The 25,854-nt window shown below is 46.3% G+C and overlaps 1 protein-coding gene across 3 annotated transcripts; it reads right to left on the reverse strand.

Moving 5' to 3' along the window:
• Positions 1 to 963: 963 nt before the first annotated feature.
• On the reverse strand, positions 964 to 24,556 carry nadkb (NAD kinase b). 3 transcript variants are annotated; one of them, XM_029643255.2, is made up of 12 exons: positions 24,366 to 24,556; positions 23,567 to 23,830; positions 23,149 to 23,232; positions 13,515 to 13,644; positions 13,065 to 13,173; positions 12,830 to 12,915; positions 8,647 to 8,749; positions 8,328 to 8,533; positions 3,349 to 3,448; positions 3,086 to 3,243; positions 2,900 to 2,982; positions 964 to 2,636 (listed from the first exon to the last, which is right to left on the reverse strand). In XM_029643255.2, exons 1-12 carry the CDS (start codon positions 24,368 to 24,370, stop codon positions 2,474 to 2,476), a joined length of 1,491 nt encoding a protein of 496 aa, XP_029499115.1. In that variant the 5' UTR covers positions 24,371 to 24,556; the 3' UTR covers positions 964 to 2,473. The 3 variants fall into 3 exon arrangements, with proteins under 3 accessions (XP_029499115.1, XP_064869811.1, XP_029499117.1); XM_065013739.1 differs by having other exon boundaries at positions 24,339 to 24,555; XM_029643257.2 differs by lacking the exons at positions 23,149 to 23,232; positions 23,567 to 23,830; positions 24,366 to 24,556 and adding an exon at positions 13,813 to 13,937.
• Positions 24,557 to 25,854: the final 1,298 nt, after the last annotated feature.

Consider the following 25,854-nt stretch of genomic DNA (forward strand, 5'->3'; position numbering starts at 1 on the left):
ACACCTACAAGGGAAGAGTATATTAAACGGTATAGCTGGGGAGGTTATACCTACAAGGGAAGAGTATATTAAACTGTATAGCTGGGGAGGTGATACCTACAAGGGAAGAGTATATTAAACGGTATAGCTGGGGAGGTGACACCTACAAGGGAAGAGTATAAAATGTGTTTTGAGCTTTCTAAATGTGTGCACTCAGCTGACTGTATCCTTGGTATTAAAAACACTCAAAACGCCTCTTGAGCTTTTGGTCTCAATTCCTTATTGCATAGAGGTTGCAATAGCATTTTTGTTTTTAACAGAACACTACTTTTTACCAGGACCCATAGGAATCTGGTCAAAAGTAGTGTACTGTATAGAGAATAGGGTACCATTTGGGACTTCTCCACTCATCATTCTCCCAGATCAGCTGTGTGGCCTGTAGCCATCTATTCTACTCATCATTCTCCCAGATCAGCTGTGTGGCCTGTAGCCATCTATTCCACTCATCATTCTCCCAGATCAGCTGTGTGGCCTGTAGCCATCTATTCCACTCATCATTCTCCCAGATCAGCTGTGTGGCCTGTAGCCATCTATTCCACTCATCATTCTCCCAGATCAGCTGTGTGGCCTATAGCCATCTAAAGGGACAAGCAGAATATTTGGAATGATACTGATTGAGATGCACACTAAAACAGAGTGATGATTAGGACTATAACACTGTATATGTTAACTGAATCATCCAGCCAGGGGCCGCAGGAAAATCAGTCAGTTAGCATCATAACCTGTTATATATATATATATATATATATATATACACACATACAGTTGAAGTCGGAAGTTTACATACACCTTAGCCAAATACATTTAAACTCAGTTTTTCACAATTCCTGACATTTAATCCTAGTAAAAATGCCCTGTCTTAGGTCAGTTGGGATCACCACTTCATTTTAAGAATGTGAAATGTCAGAATAACAGTAGAGATAATGATTTATTTCAGCTTTTATTTCTTTCATCACATTCCCAGTGGGTCAGAAGTTTACATACATTCGATTAGTATTTGGTAGCATTGCCTTTAAATTGTTTAACTTGGGTCAAACGTTTCGGGTAGCCTTCCACAATAAGTTGGGTTAATTTTGTCCCATTCCTCCTGACAGAGCTGGTGTAACTGAGCCAGGTTTGTAGGCCTCCTTGCACACACACGCCTTTTCAGTTCTGCCCACAAATTTTCTATAGGATTGAGGTCAGGGCTTTGTGATGGCCACTCCAATACCTTGACTTTGTTGTCCTTAAGCCTTTTTGCCACAACTTTGGAAGTATGCTTGGGGTCATTGTCCATTTGGAAGACCCATTTGCGACCAAGCTTTAACTGATGTCTTGAGATGTTGCTTCAATATATCCACATCATTTTCTTTCCTCATGATGCCATCTATTTTGTGAAGTGCACTAGTCCCTCCTGCAGCAAAGCACCCCCACGACATGATGCTGCCACCCCTGTGCTTCATGGTTGCGATGATGAACTTCGGCTAACAAGCCTCCCCCTTTTTCCTCCAGACATAACGATGGTCATTATGGCCAAACAGTTCAATTTTTGTTTCATCAGACCAGAGGACATTTCTCCACAAAAGTATAATCTTTGTCCCCAAGTGCAGTTGCAAACTGTAGTCTGGCTTTTTTATGGTGGTTTTGGAGCAGTGGCTTCTTCCTTGCTGAGCGGCCTTTCAGGTTATGTTGATATAGGACTGGTTTTACTGTGGATATAGATACTTTTGTAACGGTTTCCTCCAACATCTTCACAAGGTCCTTTGCTGCTGTTCTGGGAATGATTTACACTTTTCGCACCAAAGTACGTTCATCTCTAGGAGACAGAACGCGTCTCTTTCCTGAGCGGTATGACGGCTGCGTGGTCCCGTGATGTTTATACTTGCGTACTATTGTTTGTACAGATGAACGTGGTACCATCAGAAATTTGGAAATTGCTCCTAAGGATGAGCCAGACTTGTGGAGGTCTACAATTCTTTTTCTGAGGTCTTGGCTGATTTCTTTTGATTTTCCCATGATGTCAAGCAAAGAGGCACTGAGTGTGAAGGTAGGCCTTGAAATACATCCACAGGTACACCTCCAATTGACTCAAATGATGTCAATTAGCCTATCAGAAGCTTCTAAAGCCATGACATCATTTTCTGGAATTTTCCAAGCTGTTTAAAGGCACAGTCAACTTAGTGTATGTAAACTTCTGACCCACTGGAATTGTGAAACAATGAATTATACGTGAAATAATCTGTAAACAATTGTTGGAAAAATGACTTGTGTCCTGTACAAAGTAGATGTCCTAACCGACTTGCCAAACTAGTGGTGTGGAGTGGTTGAAAAACTGGTTTTAATGACTCCAACGTGTATGTAAACTTCCGACTTCAACTTTATATATTCTTATGTGCTTGTGTGTTTTCAATTCCTGTGCACATTTGTGTCTGTCTGTCTGTCTGTCTGTGTGTGTTCAGTTCTCTGTATCTGAGGAGTCAGACACATCATCAGCCAGACGAGCTTGTTTCTTTCTGACGTTCCAGTGCAGACACTGAGCCAGGCTCTCAAACCAGTCATACACCAGATCATGACAACAGATGGATGGTACCGGATAGCACGACGTAGTGATCTTTATACTGCAGGGAGAGTAGGGGGAGACGGGGAGGGGAGAAGAGGGGAGGTGAGAGGAGTGGTAAGAGGGGGAGAGAAGGGAGAGTAGGGGGAGACGGTGAGGGGAGAAGAGGGGAGGTGAGAGCAGTGGTAAGAGGGGGAGAGAAGGGAGAGGAGGGAGATTAGGGTTGATTAGTGTTCTAGCATGGGATCTTCCATTCTACCTGATAGTATGTGGAAGCTATTACACTGTAGTAAATGGTGGTAAGGTGAAGGACAGTGAAGTTACCAGTCTCCATGGCTGATCTCCTGTCTCTTCCTGCCATCGAACGACACCCAGCAAGTGTTTCTGGCATCAGGGGAGAGGGTGATCTGCAGACAGACAGAGACAGACAGACAGACAGACAAGGTGAAGAGGTCAACACATCCATAAGACAGACAGAGCCACTCCCTCTCCTCTTCTCCCCACTCTCACCATCAGCTCGACCCCAGCAGGTACCACTATGGGTCTGAAGGAGAGGGAGTGTGGGCAGATCGGTGTGACCATGATGGCCGGGACATTAGGATGGATCATTGAGGCTCCCGCTGCTGCTGCATACGCTGTACTGCCTGTAGGGGTCGACACGATCACACCTGGAGCAGTGGAGGAAAGGGAGGGGAGAAGAGAGATAGGTACTGAAGACAGAAGAGTATTTGTTCGTGCCACCACTGTGGCGCTGTGTCATGTCCTATACTCACCGTCTCCCTGTACAGAGGTGATGAGGCGTCCATCTAGGTACAGGTCAACATTAGACAGGTAGGAGGAAGGGCCTCGGTCCACCACCACCTCATTCAGAACCTACACACACACACACACACACACGTTCTCAAACAGTATAGTTTTGAAACAAGGAATAATGGTTTAATGATTAAACTGAGTTAGGTGACAGTATTTGATGACATGTGTAACCATTCATTGCTTTGTCAACATATGACGATGAAAAAACACCATGTTGTTAAGCTAGCTAAGTTCACATTTGTCAATTAGCTTACTAGTTAGCTCCAACTGTTTACTGGTGGTATCCACAACATATATACTATAGCATAGATATACAGAAGATAGCCCTGTTTGGTAAAAGTCCATATTATGGCAAGAACAGCTCAAATAAGCAAAGGGAAATGACAGTCCACCATTACTTAAAGGTCAGTCCATTATTACTTAAAGACATGAAGGTCAGTCCATCATTACTTTAAGACATGAAGGTCAGTCCATCATTACTTAAAGACATAAAGGTCAGTCCATCATTACTTTAAGACATGAAGGTCAGTCCATCATTACTTAAAGACATGAAGGACAGTCCATCATTACTTAAAGACATGAAGGTCAGTCCATCACTACTTTAAGACATGAAGGTCAGTCCATCACTACTTTAAGACATGAAGGTCAGTCCATCACTACTTTAAGACATGAAGGTCAGTCCATCATTACTGTAAGATATGAAGGTCAGTCCATCATTACATTAAGCCATGAAGGTCAGTCCATTATTACTTTAAGACATGAAGGTCAGTCCATCATTACTTTAAGACATGAAGGTCAGTCCATCACTACTTTAAGACATGAAGGTCAGTCCATCCGAAAATGTCAAGAACTTTGAAAGTTTCTTCAAGCGCAGTCGCAAAAACCATCGAGCGCTATGATGAAACTGGCTCTCATGAGGACTGCCACAGGAAAGGAAGACCCAGTTACCTCTGATGCAGAGGATAAGTTCATTAGAGTTATCGGCCTCAGAAATTGCAGTCCAAATAAATGCTTCACAGAGTTCAAGTAACAAACACACAATTACTTAGGTTCAAAAATAACACCTACATGTCCAGAGGAAAAAGACAAACAATGCATGCAGAGCAGAATTAGACCAAAATCCATTAATAATAAAACGTTTTTGGAAACATCTACAGTGACCTCCTCTCACAACATTACCAAGTCCTGCAATGCCAAGAGCTGAGAAGAGTCCCCTCATCCAGCTGGTTCACAAACCTGTACTACTCTGATGCAGAGGAAAGCCTCATTAGGACCCTCATCCAGCTGGTCCTAAATGCTTCACAGAGTTCAAGTAACCTGTTCTACTAACACTGACGTTCAGGACCCTCATCCAGCTGGTCCAGGGGCTGAGTTCACAAACATGTTCAGAGCAGAACACACTGAGACCAAAACCCATTAATAAGCTGGTCCTGGGGCTGGAAACATCTACACCTGTTCTACAACATTGACGCCTCAGGACCCTCATCCAGCTGGTCCCCTGGGGCTGGTTCACAAACCTGTACTACTAACACACGGAAGCCTCAGGACCCTCATCCAGCTGGTCCTTGGACTGAGTTCACAAACATGTTCTACTAACACACTGACGCCTCAGGACCCTCATCCAGCTGGTCCTGGGGCTGAGTTCACAAACATGTTCGACTAACACACTGACGCCTCAGGACCCTCATCCAGCTGGTCCTGGGGCTGAGTTCACTAACCTGTTCTACTAACACACTGGACGCCTCAGGACCCTCATCCAGCTGGTCCTGGGGCTGAGTTCACAAACCTGTACTACTAACACACTGACGCCTCAGGACCCTCATCCAGCTGGTCCTGGGGCTGGTTCACAAACCTGTACTACTAACACACTGACGCCTCAGGACCCTCATCCAGCTGGTCCTGGGGCTGAGTTCACAAACATGTTCGACTAACACACTGACGCCTCAGGACCCTCATCCAGCTGGTCCTGGGGCTGAGTTCACTAACCTGTTCTACTAACACACTGAAGCCTCAGGACCCTCATCCAGCTGGTCCTGGGGCTGAGTTCACAAACCTGTTTGACTAACACATTGAAGCCTCAGGGCCAGAACATCCAATCAAATCAGAATAAACCAAATTACAACACAGTCAGAACAAAAACTACATTATTAAAAACTACTACATTATTAGTCCAAGCTCAGTGAGCACAGCCTTGCCATTGAGAAGGGTAGACACAGGAAAACATGGCTTCCCTGTAGAGGAAAGGCTGTGCAACCACTGCACAACAGCAGAACCCGAGACGGAGCTGTATTTGTATTACTGTAATTTCTCCAAATGTGAAATTATTCAAGGTTTCAAAGACCTCTCTGATGTGGATAGGCTACCCGTCCTGTTGGGGGAGGACGCAGAGAGCTGTGGGTTGGCAGCTCACTACATTGCTGCCTGCCATAAGACGAGGGACAGTGTCTGACAGACCAACCGACCTCATCTTTGCCATTGTTATTGTCCATTGTAGTTATATTTACCCTTGATTATTGTTGTTAATGATTCACCCACTGACACTTTTGATTATTTGAATTCATTTTAAATAACTTAATTTCCAAAGTAAGCTTTGGCAATATGTACATTGTTACGTCATGCCAATTTAAAAAAAAAAAATATATTAATTTTACCTTTATTTAACTAGGCAAGTCAGTTAAGAACAAACAAATTCTTATTTTCAATGACGGCCTAGGAACAGTGGGTTAACTGCCTGTTCAGGGGCAGAACGACAGATTTGTACCTTGTCAGCTCGGGGGTTTGAACTTGCAACCTTCCGGTTACTAGTCCAACGCTCTAACCACTGGGCTACGCTGCAATTTGAATTTAATTGAGGGTGTATGTCACACAAACTGTCCGAGCGCATTAAGGTCTGCGGTCAGAATCAGTCTAGGTGCGCCTTCGTAACCACGGCAACTGGCTCAACAGGGCCGCTAACATCCAGCCAGCCACGCTTTATTATGACTGCTGCCATGGAGACCGGGAGATGCTCCCAGACAAAATGTTTTGAAAACGGGTTGAGAGGAGAAAATGGAGGAAGGGAGAGAGGGTCATTTGCAGTGTTTTTATAATTAGTGTAATTCTGAGACAGATAAGAGTCTATATTACATAAACGTGATTTGTTAGGAAAAACCCTTTTTGCATCTTAATGAAAACAGACAAACATACATTATTAACCATGATAATTGATTAATTGAACCTGCTAACCCACATGTATACAATACATCAAAGTGAGAAGAACAATGTTTCGGTGAACTGGTTCCTGAATAAACTTCAGTTAAAGACATTACATTCCACCACCAGCTTCCCCCTTTGAGCTTCTGAGTAGCACAACAGTCAGTCTAAGGCACTGGATTTCAGTGATAAGAGGCGTCACTACAGACCCTGGTTCGATTCCAGGCTGCATCACAACCGGCCGTGATTGGGAGTCCCATATGGCGGCGCACAATTGGCCCAGTGTCGTCTGGGTTTGGCCGGTGTAGGCCGTCAGTGTAAATAAGAATTTGTTCTTAACTGACTTGCCCAATTAAATAAAGGATAAATATATATATTTTTTTTTTTACAGAATAATCAGTGGCAACTCGTCATTCAGGGCAGGTGGCGTTTGAGCCAACTGTTTTGCTAAAAAATAATGTGTACAGTACCAGTCAAACGTTTGGACACACCTACTCATTCAGGGTTCTTTATTTTTGCTTTTATACATTGTAGAATAATAGTAAAGACATCAAAACTATGAAATAACACATATGGAATCATGTAGTAACCAAAATAGTATTAAACAAATCTAAATATATTTTCAATTCTTCAAAGTAGCTACCCTTTGCCTTGACCACTTTGCACATTCTCTCAACCAGCTTCATGAGGTAGTCACCTGGAATGCATTTCAATTAACAGGTGTGCTTTGTTAAAAGTTCATTTGTGGAATTTCTTTCCTTCTTAATGCATTTGAGCAAATCAGTTGTGTTGTGACAAGGTAGGGGTGGTATAAAAAAGATTTGAGGCTGCCATCCGGTTTTCGTTAAAACGATAAGAACAAATTATAAAATTCTACGTCAATTTCAGTGGCGACCACCCACCTGTTCAGCTTTGTTTTTTTTGCAACATTTTTTTTTTGTATATATATTTTTTTATCGTTTTGCATGTTATTTTGGTATTAATACGTGCCACATATCAATTTGCAAACAATGTAAATAAAAAAATGTTGAGTGAATAAAGCCACATACTCAAGAAAGAGACCATGTTTGTAAAGGCAGCTCCAAAATGCAGTTGTTTCAGCCTAGCTCAGTGCTTTCTGTGGTGGAGGGGCAGCCGGCGGAAAACACATTGGAATGATATTCTAATATTATACATTTCCGTAACCTAAATAATAACATATGCAATGCCTAGCCAGCCATATCATTGGTTTGAAACCTGGACATTTTACATAACCTATCTTACCTTGCTTTTAATAGGCTACAGACAAAATCCCAACATAGAAATATGCCGGTGAAACCAGCATTTCTTCTTCTTCTAAGGCACAATCCTATTGCTGCATCTTTAGAAATTCCCTCTATGTTTGTACCATTAGGCTGTATATCAAACTCTGTCGCGTTATAAAAACCGCTCGCATCATGTGCTTGTTTGAGAATGGTCTTCTCTTGTAGTAGTATTTTGGAACATTCACGCATATGGCCCGAGACAAGTGAAACACAACGTGATCCGTTTCAGCAGCCTCGTGTTTGTGTAAACATTTTAATATGGAACCACTGTTGTATGCATTTTATATTTGTCTGGCCTATCGTCCCACAACGGTCCCAATGTCTGCTTTGAACCGTACCAGAGATTATCATCATCCCCGGGACCCCCTTAATTTGGAGCCCTGCTAGGGAGTAGGGGCTAGTGCAAAAGGGTTTTGAGCTAGGGGTTAGGGATTGAGTCTCACCTGCATCTGTAGGGTAATGTTCCCAGCCTCGCTGTTGGCGTGTCCATGGGGCAGCAGGCCATTGTGCTCTGTGTCCGGCTGGCCCCCAGCTTGGCCTTGGCCCCCAGACCCCTGGTACTGCTGCTGGCCTGGCTGTCCTGTCCTCTGGAGCATGTCCTTCACCACCTTCACCTTCAGACGACTACGCAGTGTGATGGCTGCATTACCTGGTACACACACACAAACAGACACACACAAAGACATCCATCGGATCATGAACTGGCAGATATATCACTAATTGACAGCGCTATTTAATTTTTATTTGAAAGGAATCCTCTACCTTCAAAAACTTTAGCCACCTCTGTCTTGTATGATTCAAACTTAAACGGTGTCAGAAAACCCAGAGAACCCAGATGGAACGCCATAACTGGAGGAACACTGCCCTGAGAGAGAGAGAGAGAGAGAGAGTGAGGGAGCGAGAGAGAGAGAGTGAGGGGCGAGCGAGAGAGAGAGAGGGGAGCGAGAGAGAGAGAGAGAGGGGGGAGCGAGAGAGAGAGAGAGAGGGGGGAGAGAGAGAGAGAGAGAGAGGGGGAGCGAGAGAGAGAGAGAGAGGGGGAGTGAGAGAGAGAGAGAGAGAGAGAGAGGGGAGAGAGAGAGAGTGAGGGGGAGCGAGAGAGAGAGTGAGGGGGAGCGAGAGAGAGAGAGTGAGGGGAGCGAGAGAGAGAGTGAGGGGGCGAGAGAGAGAGAGTGAGGGGGAGCGAGAGAGAGAGAGTGAGGGGGAGCGAGAGAGAGAGAGAGAGAGAGAGGGGAGGGAGCGAGAGAGAGGGGAGAGAGAGAGAGAGAGAGAGAGGGAGGAGAGAGAGAGAGAGAGAGAGTGTGAGGGAGGGAGGGAGAGAGAGAGAGAGAGAGAGGGAGGGAGAGAGAGTGAGGGAGAGAGAGAGAGGGAGGGAGAGAGAGTGAGGGAGAGAGTGAGAGCAAAACACAGTTAAGACTGTTGGTCCATGTCCCCTTGAGCAAGGCACTTATCCAGAGCCACTTACAGGAGTAATTAGGGATAAGAGCCTCGGCTAACTGACAAATGTAATTGTAGCTATAACATACTGGAAATATGAAGGAGAATAAAGCATCTGTCCTCCTTTTCAGTTCCAGACAGAGGAGGCTGGTGGGAGGACAGGCTCATTGTAATGGGTGGAATGGAACCAACATGACCATAGAGGACAGGCTCATCCAATGAGCCTGTCCTCTATGGTCATGTTGGTTCCATTCCAATGAGCCTGTCCTCTATGGTCATGTTGGTTCCATTCCAATGAGCCTGTCCTCTATGGTCATGTTGGTTCCATTCCAATGAGCCTGTCCTCTATGGTCATGTTGGTTCCATTCCAATGAGCCTGTCCTCTATGGTCATGTTGGTTCCATTCCAATGAGCCTGTCCTCTATGGTCATGTTGGTTCCATTCCAATGAGCCTGTCCTCTATGGGGCCCTGGTTAAAAGTAGTGCGCTATGTAGGTACTGAGGTTCAATTTGGAACACACACAAGTCTGGCCAATGAAAACGGAAACCTCTAAATCACGTCATTCTGTTCTGTTCCAAGTATGACGACAGTGGCGATGATGATGATTAACATGGAGATGATGACAAATCCAAACACTGCCTCAAATGCCACAGACAGACCAAACACATACAGCCAGCCTGCCCTAAGCCAGGCAAGTACAAGACTCTGGTTAGAATAAGCAGGCGTGTTAGAACAGAGGATCCCAAACTTTTTCACTCGGGGACCCCCTTCCAGCATTGGGGAACATCTTCCCCCGCGCACCCCACCATGTCTATTTCTATTGGCACAAGCACGGTTCATGACTCAAACTGTTCACACCCCTCTGGTTGGTGGAGAGAACATTTTGCAGGTTTAAAAGCTTATTTCCTACAATTTTCACTTTAAAAAAATGTATTTTTATTTTTCAAATGGGATGCATTTTTTTCCAGTTTTAAAGCACATTTTCTTGCAATTCTATACATTTTGCCATGTCTAATGTGTATTTGTGTGATATTTGAGTGACAAAGAAATTACAACAACAGCTATGGGCTAAAAACAGTTGACATGGTCTAGTTGACCTTTCTGACAAGTTATACATATCTCTCTAAGGTCGACAATGACTGACATGACAAGAGGAACTGATGATGCACTACCCAATTTAGAAATGGCACCTTGTGCCGTCTACTATTACAACTTTCAAGAGAAAGTTTAAAGCTGAACAGAGTTCCTTTAAAAACCACTGTTAGAGCAGAGCTGGAACAAAAGTTGTGTTGGCTCCCCTGTTATACTGACCTTGTTTCTGAGTACAGAGATCCCCCCCCCTCTTCCAAACTGTAGAGCAGAGCATGGCTCCCCTGTTATACTGACCTTGTTTCTGAGTACAGAGATCCCCCCCCCCCTCTTCCAAACTGTAGAGCAGAGCATGGCTCCCTGTTATACTGACCTTGTTTCTGAGTACAGAGATCCCCCCTCTTCCAAACTGTAGAGCAGAGCTTGGCTCCCTGTTATACTGACCTTGCTTCTGAGTACAGAGACCCCCCTTCCAAACTGTAGAGCAGAGCATGGCTCCCCTGTTATACTGACCTTGCTTCTGAGTACAGAGATCCCCCTTCCAAACTGTAGAGCAGAGCTTGGCTCCCTGTTATACTGACCTTGCTTCTGAGTACAGAGACCCCCCTTCCAAACTGTAGAGCAGAGCATGGCTCCCTGTTATACTGACCTTGCTTCTGAGTACAGAGACCCCCCTTCCAAACTGTAGAGCAGAGCATGGCTCCCCTGTTATACTGACCTTGCTTCTGAGTACAGAGACCCCCCCCCCCAACTGTAGAGAAGGGCTTGGCAACCCTGGTCCTGGAGGGATGCAGGAACTTCATGTTTTTGGTTTAACTGACCTGGAAGACCAGGTGTGTTCAATTTAGGCAATCACTGAGCTGGTCAGGTATGGTGCTGTCACGACGTTGGCCTGGGGGGGTAGGTTTTTAACAGTCATAAATACCTCTTCCCCCCTTTTTCCTCTCTACCCAAATGATGTAACATTTGCAAACCCCTTGGTTAACATAGAGATTCTGGGAACATCAGAAGGTGGGGGGAAATGAACTATATTCTGGTAATCCGAACAATTGAACATATGCGGTGGTACTTAATGAATAGGATGTCAGTTTGGTTGTCATCTGAGACATTCTCATCAATGATAAGATGACAAACTCTACAGTGGAAAGTCTACACATCAGAGTTATCGGATTCACATGGAATTGTTCAATTTAAATGTTTGAATATGAAATTATTTGTGATGGGATGAAATGTGATTTTAGCTTCTAAAATGTGAGATGTGGGTTTTCATAAGATATTGCTGCTCACTCATTGGCCGCCCACGTGAAGAGACAGAGGTTGTAAACTATGACACACACCCCTTTTCTCCCTTCCTATATAAGCCCTTGACGACAATAGAACTTCCTGTTCCGAGGATATGAGGGCGACGGTCCTATGTCAGAATGGTTCAGATAATAACTACAGAACGAAGCCAACATCAGCATGAGCTTTGGTTGCGAATGATATGAACTTTGAACTCTTATTCACTACAGAAGTGATACCTCCTAGCTGTTGAGTTAGCCACCGCAGCTGCAAACGCAGGATAGGAAGGAACAGACAGAGTATTCCGTCTATCACACAACGACGTTACAACAACGTATCCAATTGACAACCAGAGACATTCTTCAAAGAACAGAGGACTCGGTTTGGCAACACGGCCTTCCATCTACCGCCAACCTACTGAAGCGCAGCTCAGAGTAGATATTTATTGCATTTTCCTTTTCCAAATGGGCGGTAATTTAGAATGCATAAAATCCTGTATTTACGATAGCATGGCTTCACCCTTTGTTCCTCAGTCTTCCCGCTCTTTCACTCAAACCCAGCCCCTTTTCTTTTGTGTAACCAGCTGTCATATCTGTTCCGCCCTCTAGGGACGTTTTCCTTTATGACGTCATTTGTAATCAAGTTATGATTAATTGTGTGTATGTGAATTCTGTGTGATTAGTTAGGTATTTAGTAAATAAATAATTAAACCCAATTTTGTATTGCTGATTCAAATTGTTAGCCAGGGTTCTTGCAGATAACCAAGAATTTACAACTTTCAGATGAGACTGAAGTAAGATGAAGATTAATGTTGACTGCTATTGATGTAAAATATTACTAGGTCTTTAAGAGTTTATTCAGAAGATAACAGCTCTATAAATATTATTTTGTGGTGCCCCGACTCTCTAGTTAATTACATTTACATGATTAGCTCAATCAGGTGATATTAATTACAGAGAAATTATTTTATAGAATAGCATGTCATATCACTTAATCCGGCATAGCCAAAGACACGACAGTGCCTAGTTTGAACAAAATCCTGCCGTACCTGAGGCACTCTAAGAACAGTGTTGCCCAGGAACAGGGTTGCCCAGGAACAGGGTTGCCCACTCCTGGTGTACTGTATGTGTTAGTGGGTACCTGGAAGAGAGAGGAGGCGTAGAGTAGAGTCCCGTCTCCTCCCAGACAGATGATGAGGTCAATACAGTGAGAGATGTCATCATAACCTGGACAGGAAACACAATTCAGCAATTCAGTAGAACTATATAAGTTGTAGCCATGTGACCCAATCCACACGTTTACTGAAGGGGAATGGATCTGACACACTGCTGGGTGGATGTTATGCTATGAGAGATGGTGTGTGTGTGTCTGTTACCTTCTCTAAAGGTACAGAGTTGTTTTCGGATTGTGGCGAAGGTCTCGTCCGTAGTCAGGGAGACGTCAGCCACCACCCTCCTCTCCACAAACACCAGCATACCCTTCTCCTGGAGCACATGGAAATGGAACGTCACTTTACTTACTCAATACTGAATAGAAAGCCCAACCCTGGTAGGTATCCAGTAGATCTGATTCAGACTGAACAGTCTGATATCATCCTAGTGAAACATGAGACAAGACTACAAAATTCATGCTTTCATTCAATTCTGGGACTGCATGCTTCCACCAAGATAAATATTTAATCAAACTGCATTGATCTCTATAGATTCACCATTGATAATGTACATAGCTCCTATTCAAACGCATCATAAACAACAACGTGCAAGCACATGCACACACTCACACAGAACCACACACACACACACACTTCAGCTCTATGATACAGTACCTCAACGAGGAAGTGGCAGAGTTCTTTGAATGGTTCTACCAGGCTCTCGTCTCGTATCTTCCTGATGACCAAAACGTTGACAGGTGGTTTGTTCCACGTCAGGCGCTGACTGGCCGGATCCTGGATGTGCCTGAGGAACGACGAAAAGTAGTCTACATTTATTTATACATTTTACAGTTCGCCTCACATCAGGCACAGAACAGAACAGCTACACACACACACTTCCATTGGCAGATTCCACATTCCCCTTTACCAAAAATACATTTTTCTAACTAGTCTTGATTTTCCTTTTGGTTACCATTTAAACGACGTCCGGTGGTTGCACTGAAGATAATCCCTCATTTTGAAAAATTCAAAAGCTTTTTCTGAACAGTCATTCAATAACATGGTAAATACAGAATTAGATAACGAAGTCCAAACTCCACAGCTACTCAGTCTCACCAGATCCCAGGGTTGATTATTTATCTTTACTGTCTAGATGGACAGTGTGTCTATGTAGAGTAGGAGTTATTGTCATGCAAAAGCCTGCCTGTCTCATGGTAATTAACAGTTTATTAACATAAGCAAGTTCAGCATCTCCAGGCCGGCACTCATACAAGCCTCCTACAAGCCGCTAATGCGCGCTTTTGAAACATCTACATTTTTTAAAAGTATAATAAATCAATGTAATATACACCGTCATAATAAATCCATTATTTTAGGCAGGTCTAAAGAAACATTCTGATATGAAGACTATGTGTTTCAGAAGAACAGACTGTAGGTTATCTGGCTATGCACCATGCCAATGGCAGCCTAGGCTGTAGTTCATCTAGCAGACAAGATAGGCTTATATATCTGTGCCATTATTATAATATTATATGATTTTAAAGTAAGATGAATATAATTGAACTTGGTAGAATAGAATCAAAAGGAAATGTTTCCCATTCTGGAGCAAGTGCACATACGAAGAGGTTATGTTGAGCTTGAAAGGTGATCATTTGAAACAGGTCCAATATACTAGATTTGGAGTTATTTGGCAACTTTAGTTGTGAATGATACAAATCAAAACATTCACTGAAAAAAAAAATGCATCATACAACAATTTTACTGAGTTATAGTTCATAAGTAAATCAGTCAATTTAAATAAATTCAATAGGTCCTAATCTATGGACTTCACATGACTGGGAATACAGATATGAATCTGTTGGTCACAGATACCTTAATAACAAAAATATATAAAAAAAAAAAAATAAATAAAAGTATGGGCGTGGACAGAAAACTAGTCAGTATCTGGTGTGTCCACCATTTCCCTCATGCAGCGCAACATCTTGGCATAGAGCTGATCAGGCTGTTGATTGTGGCCTGTGGAAGGCTGTCCCACTCCTCTACAACGGCTGTACAAAGTTGATGAATTTTATCGGGAACTGGAACATGCTGTTGTAGACGTCGATCCAGAGCATCCCAAACAGGCTCAATGGGTGACAGTTTGGTGAGTATGCAGGCCATGGAAGAACTGGGACATTTTCAGCTTGCAGGAAATGTGAACAGATCCTTGCGACATGGAGACGTGCATTATCATGCTGAAACATGAGGTGATGGCGGCGGGTGAATGGCACGACAATGGGCCTAAGGATCTCGTTACGGTATCTCTGTGCATTAAAATTTCCATCGCTAAAATGCAATTGTGTTTGTTATTCCGTAGCTTATGCCTGCCCAAACCATAATCCCACTGCCACGATGGGGCAGTCTGTTCACAACTTTGACATCAGCAAACCACTTGCCCACACGACGCCATACACGCTGTCTGGCAAATGCCCGGTACAGTTGAAACCGGGATTCACCCGTGAAGAGCACACTTCTTCAGCATGCCAGTGGCAGAGTATGCGAGTGGAGCTTGAGGAGCACGCCCAATTTGACTGGAGCGTGATTCTCAAAAGGTCGGCCTTCTCGCCCGTTCCAATTTCACTCCATTAGCACTTTCACTAGCTCAGGGCATGCCCAGCCCAGCATGCATTTCTCCTCTACTTGTGTGCTGCTATAGCCCCTTGCTTCAACTACTGTCATGGAGTTCACTAAATATTTCATAAAGAAACTAATAGAACACACAGGTGCTAAATCAAGGTGACTTACAAAGATGAGGACGAAAAAGCAAGAGAGGGAGTGTGGTGATGTAGTGTCCACAACTAAATAATCATTATGGAATCTGAAGAGACACGTATCCCTAAAGCATGATGGTGTACTTACCACGTGTACATGCTGAAAGAGAGGAACGAGGTGGGTAGATAACTAAGTGTGTCATTGTAGTAGTCAAACAAAAAATAAGATCTCTTAAAAGTTCTGAATGGGCCAATTATCAAATGGACAGGAAGAGGGGCGGGGGGACATGTCCGTAAGCACTCAAATAGTGAATGGAGACTGCTTTCCCACCAGTTTGTTTTCCCAATCATGCCGAATAGGAACATGCAGCCGCTTGCTGTGCGACAGGTGATATTCCACCCAAACTCTGTATGCCATGGGCTCTCCAACCCTGTTCCTGCAGCTAGCCAGTACTCTGTATGCCATGGGCTCTCCAACCCTGTTCCTGCAGCTAGCCAGTACTCTGTATGCCATGGGCTCTCCAACCCTGTTCCTGCAGCTAGCCAGTACTCTGTATGCCATGGGCTCTCCAACCCTGTTCCTGAAGCTAGCCAGTACTCTGTATGCCATGGGCTCTCCAACCCTGTTCCTGCAGATAGCCAGTACTCTGTATGCCATGGGCTCTCCAACCCTGTTCCTGCAGATAGCCAGTACTCTGTATGCCATGGGCTCTCCAACCCTGTTCCTGCAGCTAGCCAGTACTCTGTATGCCATGGGCTCTCCAACCCTGTTCCTGCAGCTAGCCAGTACTCTGTATGCCATGGGCTCTCCAACCCTGTTCCTGCAGATAGCCAGTACTCTGTATGCCATGGGCTCTCCAACCCTGTTCCTGAAGCTAGCCAGTACTCTGTATGCCATGGGCTCTCCAACCCTGTTCCTGCAGATAGCCAGTACTCTGTATGCCATGGGCTCTCCAACCCTGTTCCTGAAGCTAGCCAGTACTCTGTATGCCATGGGCTCTCCAACCCTGTTCCTGCAGATAGCCAGTACTCTGTATGCCATGGCCTCTCCAACCCTGTTCCTGAAGCTAGCCAGTACTCTGTATGCCATGGGCTCTCCAACCCTGTTCCTGAAGCTAGCCAGTACTCTGTATGCCATGGGCTCTCCAACCCTGTTCCTGCAGCTAGCCAGTACTCTGTATGCCATGGGCTCTCCAACCCTGTTCCTGCAGCTAGCCAGTACTCTGTATGCCATGGGCTCTCCAACCCTGTTCCTGCAGCTAGCCAGTACTCTGTATGCCATGGGCTCTCCAACCCTGTTCCTGAAGCTAGCCAGTACTCTGTATGCCATGGGCTCTCCAACCCTGTTCCTGCAGATAGCCAGTACTCTGTATGCCATGGGCTCTCCAACCCTGTTCCTGCAGATAGCCAGTACTCTGTATGCCATGGGCTCTCCAACCCTGTTCCTGCAGCTAGCCAGTACTCTGTATGCCATGGGCTCTCCAACCCTGTTCCTGCAGCTAGCCAGTACTCTGTATGCCATGGGCTCTCCAACCCTGTTCCTGCAGCTAGCCAGTACTCTGTATGCCATGGGCTCTCCAACCCTGTTCCTGAAGCTAGCCAGTACTCTGTATGCCATGGGCTCTCCAACCCTGTTCCTGCAGATAGCCAGTACTCTGTATGCCATGGGCTCTCCAACCCTGTTCCTGCAGATAGCCAGTACTCTGTATGCCATGGGCTCTCCAACCCTGCTCCTGAAGCTAGCCAGTACTCTGTATGCCATGGGCTCTCCAACCCTGTTCCTGCAGCTAGCCAGTACTCTGTATGCCATGGGCTCTCCAACCCTGTTCCTGAAGCTAGCCAGTACTCTGTATGCCATGGGCTCTCCAACCCTGTTCCTGCAGATAGCCAGTACTCTGTATGCCATGGCCTCTCCAACCCTGTTCCTGAAGCTAGCCAGTACTCTGTATGCCATGGGCTCTCCAACCCTGTTCCTGAAGCTAGCCAGTACTCTGTATGCCATGGGCTCTCCAACCCTGTTCCTGCAGATAGCCAGTACTCTGTATGCCATGGGCTCTCCAACCCTGTTCCTGCAGATAGCCAGTACTCTGTATGCCATGGGCTCTCCAACCCTGTTCCTGAAGCTAGCCAGTACTCTGTATGCCATGGGCTCTCCAACCCTGTTCCTGCAGATAGCCAGTACTCTGTATGCCATGGGCTCTCCAACCCTGTTCCTGCAGATAGCCAGTACTCTGTATGCCATGGGCTCTCCAACCCTGTTCCTGCAGCTAGCCAGTACTCTGTATGCCATGGGCTCTCCAACCCTGTTCCTGCAGCTAGCCAGTACTCTGTATGCCATGGGCTCTCCAACCCTGTTCCTGCAGATAGCCAGTACTCTGTATGCCATGGGCTCTCCAACCCTGTTCCTGAAGCTAGCCAGTACTCTGTATGCCATGGGCTCTCCAACCCTGTTCCTGCAGCTAGCCAGTACTCTGTATGCCATGGGCTCTCCAACCCTGTTCCTGAAGCTAGCCAGTACTCTGTATGCCATGGGCTCTCCAATCCTGTTCCTGAAGCTAGCCAGTACTCTGTATGCCATGGGCTCTCCAACCCTGTTCCTGAAGCTAGCCAGTACTCTGTATGCCATGAGCTCTCCAACCCTGTTCCTGCAGCTAGCCAGTACTCTGTATGCCATGGGCTCTCCAACCCTGTTCCTGCAGATAGCCAGTACTCTGTATGCCATGGGCTCTCCAACCCTGTTCCTGCAGATAGCCAGTACTCTGTATGCCATGGGCTCTCCAACCCTGTTCCTGCAGATAGCCAGTACTCTGTATGCCATGGGCTCTCCAACCCTGTTCCTGCAGCTAGCCAGTACTCTGTATGCCATGGGCTCTCCAACCCTGTTCCTGCAGATAGCCAGTACTCTGTATGCCATGGGCTCTCCAAACCTGTTCCTGCAGATAGCCAGTACTCTGTATGCCATGGGCTCTCCAACCCTGTTCCTGCAGATAGCCAGTACTCTGTATGCCATGGGCTCTCCAACCCTGTTCCTGCAGATAGCCAGTACTCTGTATGCCATGGGCTCTCCAACCCTGTTCCTGCAGATAGCCAGTACTCTGTATGCCATGGGCTCTCCAACCCTGTTCCTGCAGATAGCCAGTACTCTGTATGCCATGGGCTCTCCAACCCTGTTCCTGCAGCTAGCCAGTACTCTGTATGCCATGGGCTCTCCAACCCTGTTCCTGCAGCTAGCCAGTACTCTGTATGCCATGGGCTCTCCACCCTGTTCCTGAAGCTAGCCAGTACTCTGTATGCCATGGGCTCTCCAACCCTGTTCCTGCAGATAGCCATTACTCTGTATGCCATGGGCTCTCCAACCCTGCTCCTGAAGCTAGCCAGTACTCTGTATGCCATGGGCTCTCCAACCCTGTTCCTGCAGCTAGCCAGTACTCTGTATGCCATGGGCTCTCCAACCCTGTTCCTGAAGCTAGCCAGTACTCTGTATGCCATGGGCTCTCCAACCCTGTTCCTGCAGATAGCCAGTACTCTGTATGCCATGGCCTCTCCAACCCTGTTCCTGAAGCTAGCCAGTACTCTGTATGCCATGGGCTCTCCAACCCTGTTCCTGAAGCTAGCCAGTACTCTGTATGCCATGGGCTCTCCAACCCTGTTCCTGCAGATAGCCAGTACTCTGTATGCCATGGGCTCTCCAACCCTGTTCCTGCAGATAGCCAGTACTCTGTATGCCATGGGCTCTCCAACCCTGTTCCTGCAGATAGCCAGTACTCTGTATGCCATGGGCTCTCCAACCCTGTTCCTGAATCTAGCCAGTACTCTGTATGCCATGGGCTCTCCAACCCTGTTCCTGCAGATAGCCAGTACTCTGTATGCCATGGGCTCTCCAACCCTGTTCCTGCAGATAGCCAGTACTCTGTATGCCATGGGCTCTCCAACCCTGTTCCTGCAGCTAGCCAGTACTCTGTATGCCATGGGCTCTCCAACCCTGTTCCTGCAGATAGCCAGTACTCTGTATGCCATGGTCTCTCCAACCCTGTTCCTGCAGCTAGCCAGTACTCTGTATGCCATGGGCTCTCCAACCCTGTTCCTGCAGCTAGCCAGTACTCTGTATGCCATGGGCTCTCCAACCCTGTTCCTGCAGATAGCCAGTACTCTGTATGCCATGGGCTCTCCAACCCTGTTCCTGAAGCTAGCCAGTACTCTGTATGCCATGGGCTCTCCAACCCTGTTCCTGCAGATAGCCAGTACTCTGTATGCCATGGGCTCTCCAACCCTGTTCCTGCAGATAGCCAGTACTCTGTATGCCATGGGCTCTCCAACCCTGTTCCTGCAGATAGCCAGTACTCTGTATGCCATGGGCTCTCCAACCCTGTTCCTGAAGCTAGCCAGTACTCTGTATGCCATGGGCTCTCCAACCCTGTTCCTGCAGCTAGCCAGTACTCTGTATGCCATGGGCTCTCCAACCCTGTTCCTGCAGCTAGCCAGTACTCTGTATGCCATGGGCTCTCCAACCCTGTTCCTGCAGATAGCCAGTACTCTGTATGCCATGGGCTCTCCAACCCTGTTCCTGCAGATAGCCAGTACTCTGTATGCCATGGGCTCTCCAACCCTGTTCCTGAAGCTAGCCAGTACTCTGTATGCCATGGGCTCTCCAACCCTGTTCCTGAAGCTAGCCAGTACTCTGTATGCCATGGGCTCTCCAACCCTGTTCCTGCAGATAGCCAGTACTCTGCATGCCATAGGCTCTCCAACCCTGTTCCTGCAGATAGCCAGTACTCTGTATGCCATGGGCTCTCCAACCCTGTTCCTGCAGATAGCCAGTACTCTGTATGCCATGGGCTCTCCAACCCTGTTCCTGAAGCTAGCCAGTACTCTGTATGCCATGGGCTCTCCAACCCTGTTCCTGCAGATAGCCAGTACTCTGTATGCCATGGGCTCTCCAACCCTGTTCCTGCAGATAGCCAGTACTCTGTATACCATGGGCTCTCCAACCCTGTTCCTGCAGATAGCCAGTACTCTGTATGCCATGGGCTCTCCAACCCTGTTCCTGCAGATAGCCAGTACTCTGTATGCCATGGGCTCTCCAACCCTGTTCCTGCAGATAGCCAGTACTCTGTATGCCATGGGCTCTCCAACCCTGTTCCTGCAGATAGCCAGTACTCTGTATGCCATGGGCTCTCCAACCCTGTTCCTGCAGATAGCCAGTACTCTGTATGCCATGGGCTCTCCAACCCTGTTCCTGCAGATAGCCAGTACTCTGTATGCCATGGGCTCTCCAACCCTGTTCCTGCAGATAGCCAGTACTCTGTATGCCATGGGCTCTCCAACCCTGTTCCTGCAGCTAGCCAGTACTCTGTATGCCATGGGCTCTCCAACCCTGTTCCTGCAGCTAGCCAGTACTCTGTATGCCATGGGCTCTCCAACCCTGTTCCTGCAGCTAGCCAGTACTCTGTATGCCATGGGCTCTCCAACCCTGTTCCTGAAGCTAGCCAGTACTCTGTATGCCATGGGCTCTCCAACCCTGTTCCTGAAGCTAGCCAGTACTCTGTATGCCATGGGCTCTCCAACCCTGTTCCTGAAGCTAGCCAGTACTCTGTATGCCATGGGCTCTCCAACCCTGTTCCTGCAGATAGCCAGTACTCTGTATGCCATGGGCTCTCCAACCCTGTTCCTGAAGCTAGCCAGTACTCTGTATGCCATGGGCTCTCCAACCCTGTTCCTGAAGCTAGCCAGTACTCTGTATGCCATGGGCTCTCCAACCCTGTTCCTGCAGATAGCCAGTACTCTGTATGCCATGGGCTCTCCAACCCTGTTCCTGCAGCTAGCCAGTACTCTGTATGCCATGGGCTCTCCAACCCTGTTCCTGCAGATAGCCAGTACTCTGTATGCCATGGGCTCTCCAACCCTGTTCCTGCAGATAGCCAGTACTCTGTATGCCATGGGCTCTCCAACCCTGTTCCTGCAGATAGCCAGTACTCTGTATGCCATGGGCTCTCCAATCCTGTTCCTGAAGCTAGCCAGTACTCTGTATGCCATGGGCTCTCCAACCCTGTTCCTGCAGATAGCCAGTACTCTGTATGCCATGGGCTCTCCAACCCTGTTCCTGCAGATAGCCAGTACTCTGTATGCCATGGGCTCTCCAACCCTGTTCCTGCAGCTAGCCAGTACTCTGTATGCCATGGGCTCTCCAACCCTGTTCCTGCAGATAGCCAGTACTCTGTATGCCATGGGCTCTCCAACCCTGTTCCTGCAGATAGCCAGTACTCTGTATGCCATGGGCTCTCCAACCCTGTTCCTGAAGCTAGCCAGTACTCTGTATGCCATGGGCTCTCCAACCCTGTTCCTGAAGCTAGCCAGTACTCTGTATGCCATGGGCTCTCCAACCCTGTTCCTGCAGCTAGCCAGTACTCTGTATGCCATGGGTCCTCCAACCCTGTTCCTGCAGCTAGCCAGTACTCTGTATGCCATGGGCTCTCCAACCCTGTTCCTGCAGCTAGCCAGTACTCTGTATGCCATGGGCTCTCCAACCCTGTTCCTGAAGATAGCCAGTGCTTCATTTGGGAAATCAACTGAAATCTGTTCGGGAACATCGATAGTAACACGTTTTCACAACTACACATATTTAATCAAACTGTTTGAAAGCCCCTCTGTCTGCGCGCTGGAGAAAGGAATGAAGGAAAGAGGAGAAGATGGAAACGCACGGTGGTGAGATACTCTGTAGCTAAAAGGTAACGTGTAGCCTATTAATTATGAAAATATGAAAAATGCCCAATGGCATAAGGTAACCAGTCCATTCAGTATGCATAATAACACAGTCCACAGTCAAAAGGCCATTACTAGAATTAGTTTACTGTTGGAGTATAGGCCAGACCCAATTATGTACCAAAGACATGTTAAATCTGTTGTGTTTTTCTGCCGTGTGTAATATGCAGTAGGCTATGTTTCGTTGTTAGGCTTTGAAACATCCACAACGACCACGTGTTCCACTCAGTTGGCATTGGGACCTGTTGAACCTCTATCTTCAAATTGATCATCACAGTGAGATGAGTTTTAAAAGCATGATAATGTATTGATAAGTGTTTGATGTGATTTTCATTGATATCCGAGTGGTTAGAGGGACAATAGAGCGCTGACTATCAGGCCATTAGTGACCTGATGGGTGTTAGCCAGTTGGGTACTACCACAGCATGTCCAGAGTGCATAAAAGGAGATTACTGTGACTCAACAGTCACGTGGTCATGACAACCGGTGTACAGGCTAATACGGTCAATGAAACAGCCATAAGCTAGACCCTCTGCAACTAAGTACCCTAGGTGTTCTGACTCACAGTACCGGTTCACAGGACACTACTACCCAAACACAGTCCTGTCCTTTATCTCAATAGGACACTACTACCCAATCACAGTCCTGTCCTTAATGCTCATCTTACCTGCTGATACTGGGACAGTTACATAAGGATTCAATGCCAAACGATGCAACTAAAATAACAAAGACAGAGAGGGAAACAAATTCCAGACAGTGTGTAATGTAAGTGCAATGAAGTTCCCACACCAATGACTTACATGACGGAGGTTGGGTTAGGAAGAATACAGGCTTTGGGTCCAAAGTGAGTAGCAGGATATGGTCCATGGAGAAAGTGAGCTCTCCTGTAGGAGGTAGAAAAGAGGACAGTCAGACGGTGAGCGAGAGAGAAAGACAAGACAGCAAAAGAGAGAGCCAAAGAGAGAGCGAGAGAGAGAGAAAGCAAACGCGAGAGAGAGCAAAAGTGAGAGAGAGCAAAAGCGAGAGAGAGCATGTTCAGCTAGCTACCCTAAGGCAGTACTGTAGCTGTACTGTGGCATTATTATCCCAGTAGTCTCATGTTAGCCTGGTCCCAGATCTTTTTGTGCTGTCTTGACAAATCCTAGACACAAGACAACACACCAAGCAGCTACTGAAAGAGACTATGTCCCAGGCTACCTGCAGCTCTCAGACACGCACCTCTTAGGGGAGGTCTCTGCCATCTCTGCCGTCGAAGACCCAGAGGGCTCGGAGTGTTCGTGTTGGCCCGGCAACCTGATTTGTTCGCCATCGGGCAGCAACAGGTGTTCCTGGTCATCCTGATGGTGGCATTGGGACCTCTTCTCCTCCCGTCGTCTCTTAGGTGACTTCCTGTGTTTGGAGGTCGAGGACCTGACTGGTTCTGGAGTGTTGGAGCTTCTCTCTGGTGTAGCTGAGGAACAGGATGACTCTTGACCCTCCATCCTGTAGGAACACACACATACACACACATAAACTGGGGTTGAAACTGTAAATATCTCTGGTTGACCACATGCTGCAGCAGAGTGACTAGTGTCACAACAACATAGTTAACAAAACCATGCAAATAGGGTTTACAGGGCAAATATATAAACACTATCAACACATGACCTGTCTAATTATATAGCTAGACTAGCCCAAAGGCTAGTATTGAGCCGTTCCAATATCGCCATATGCTGGCCTTTGGGCTATAGCTAGTCTTGATAACTGGATACAATTACTAGCTGGTTAGGTAAGTTAGCTATCTAAGCAGGCCAGCTTTAGCCAAAATCTCAACTTGTTTAAAGCCTACACTCCTGTAACCTTAGCATGACAGCCTTCTAAACAAAGTAAAGCACGGACTAACAAGACATGGCTAACAATGGTTTAATGCCAATGCAAGGTCAACTGGACTAAGTTTAGTTAACTAGCTAGCAAATAAACCCGGTAAAGTTGTCTAAGCTTCTGTAGCTACCTTGAGTTGCTAAACAGCTCTCCTTACATCATCAGCGCTGTGTTAGCTTCCACGGGTTGAATAGCAAACGAATCTGATGAAATACTAGTAGCTGGTCAAGGGCAAATGTTATAATGCTAATTGTGTGTCTGTGATTTTACTTGCAAAGCTTAACATAGCTAGCTAGCTATCAGAACATCAGTTGACAGAATCAAAACATAAAGGTACATGCGCAGTGGAAGCCATTCGGAAAACGGATCATTCGGGAATGACTGTTCAAGAGCGTCAAATCTGCCACACCACTGCGCAGCATTCGAGATCTCAAACAGACCGCCATATCAATTGCCAATTTAGTAGCCTATGTATCTGTCAACATATTTAGACTGATAACATTAAAAAAATCTAATCCTGTGTTAGAAAGGAAAACCTGTTGAGAAGTGAGCTGCCAACGACAGGGTTTACGGCATCAGTACCCTAGATCAGGGGGTTTTCAAACCGCTCTTCAGGGACCCCAAGACGTTTCAAGTTAAATCAGGTGTGCTAGCTCTAGAAGAGATCAAATACATGGAATGTCTGGGGAATGTCTGGGGGTCCCAGAGGAGCGGTTAACGCCTGCCCTACATGCCATCTCCTGCAGCTGGCTCCAGAGGTACCGCCCGGCACCTGACTCCGAGTGCATTTGAGTAGTAAGCCTAAAGCAACCGACTGTAGATGAAAGTGGTGTGATGTGCGTTTGGGACAGCCGAAAGTCAGACACTGTTTTTGTTTAACAGAGCAGATACTTTTGGGAAACCGGGCCCAGATCAACATAGTTGATAAACTTTTTTTTTTAATGTTGAAATAGACATGTTTCTAACCCTCATATCACACACTCACAACCTGAAATCATAATCTAATATTATTTGTGTACACATTGTACAATCAATTAGTGAGCGAGAGACTCAAATATCACATTTATTTGTATATATCCACTTTCACATAAATCATGGCAAATTGGTTAATGTTTCAGTCATCGCTTTGGTCATGTCGGTTAAACAGAAACAGCCTAATGATTGGTTGACATTAGAGTCTCCCACAATGCAGGTAATGGCTGCAAGATGAAGTATGTGAAGAGAAACTGCAGAAAATTGCAGTCAAACCTTAATGACCTTTGATCACATGTTTTTTTACAAGTTCATGCAGTCCACATGTAGGCGCAAGTTCATGCAGTCCACATGTAGGCGCAAGTTCATGCAGTCCACATGTAGGCGCAAGTTCATGCAGTCCACATGTAGGCGCAAGTTCATGCAGTCCACATGTAGGCGCAAGTTCATGCAGTCCACATGTAGGCGCAAGTCAGAAACAGATCATCCCCAGAGTGCAACAAATGATATCGAAGATAGTCACCGACTTGACAAAAGTGATCCACTCGAATGCACACTCTGGTTTCTGACCACTCTGACATTATACCACTAACTTTTAACTTTCAAAAGGCACGAATTGGTAGCTTCGTACGAACCATCCTGATCTCGCATGCTTAAATGTAAGCTGGTTTGTA

Source organism: Oncorhynchus nerka, linkage group LG9b (genome assembly GCF_034236695.1).
Source record: "Oncorhynchus nerka isolate Pitt River linkage group LG9b, Oner_Uvic_2.0, whole genome shotgun sequence".
NCBI classification, from domain to species: domain Eukaryota; kingdom Metazoa; phylum Chordata; class Actinopteri; order Salmoniformes; family Salmonidae; genus Oncorhynchus; species Oncorhynchus nerka.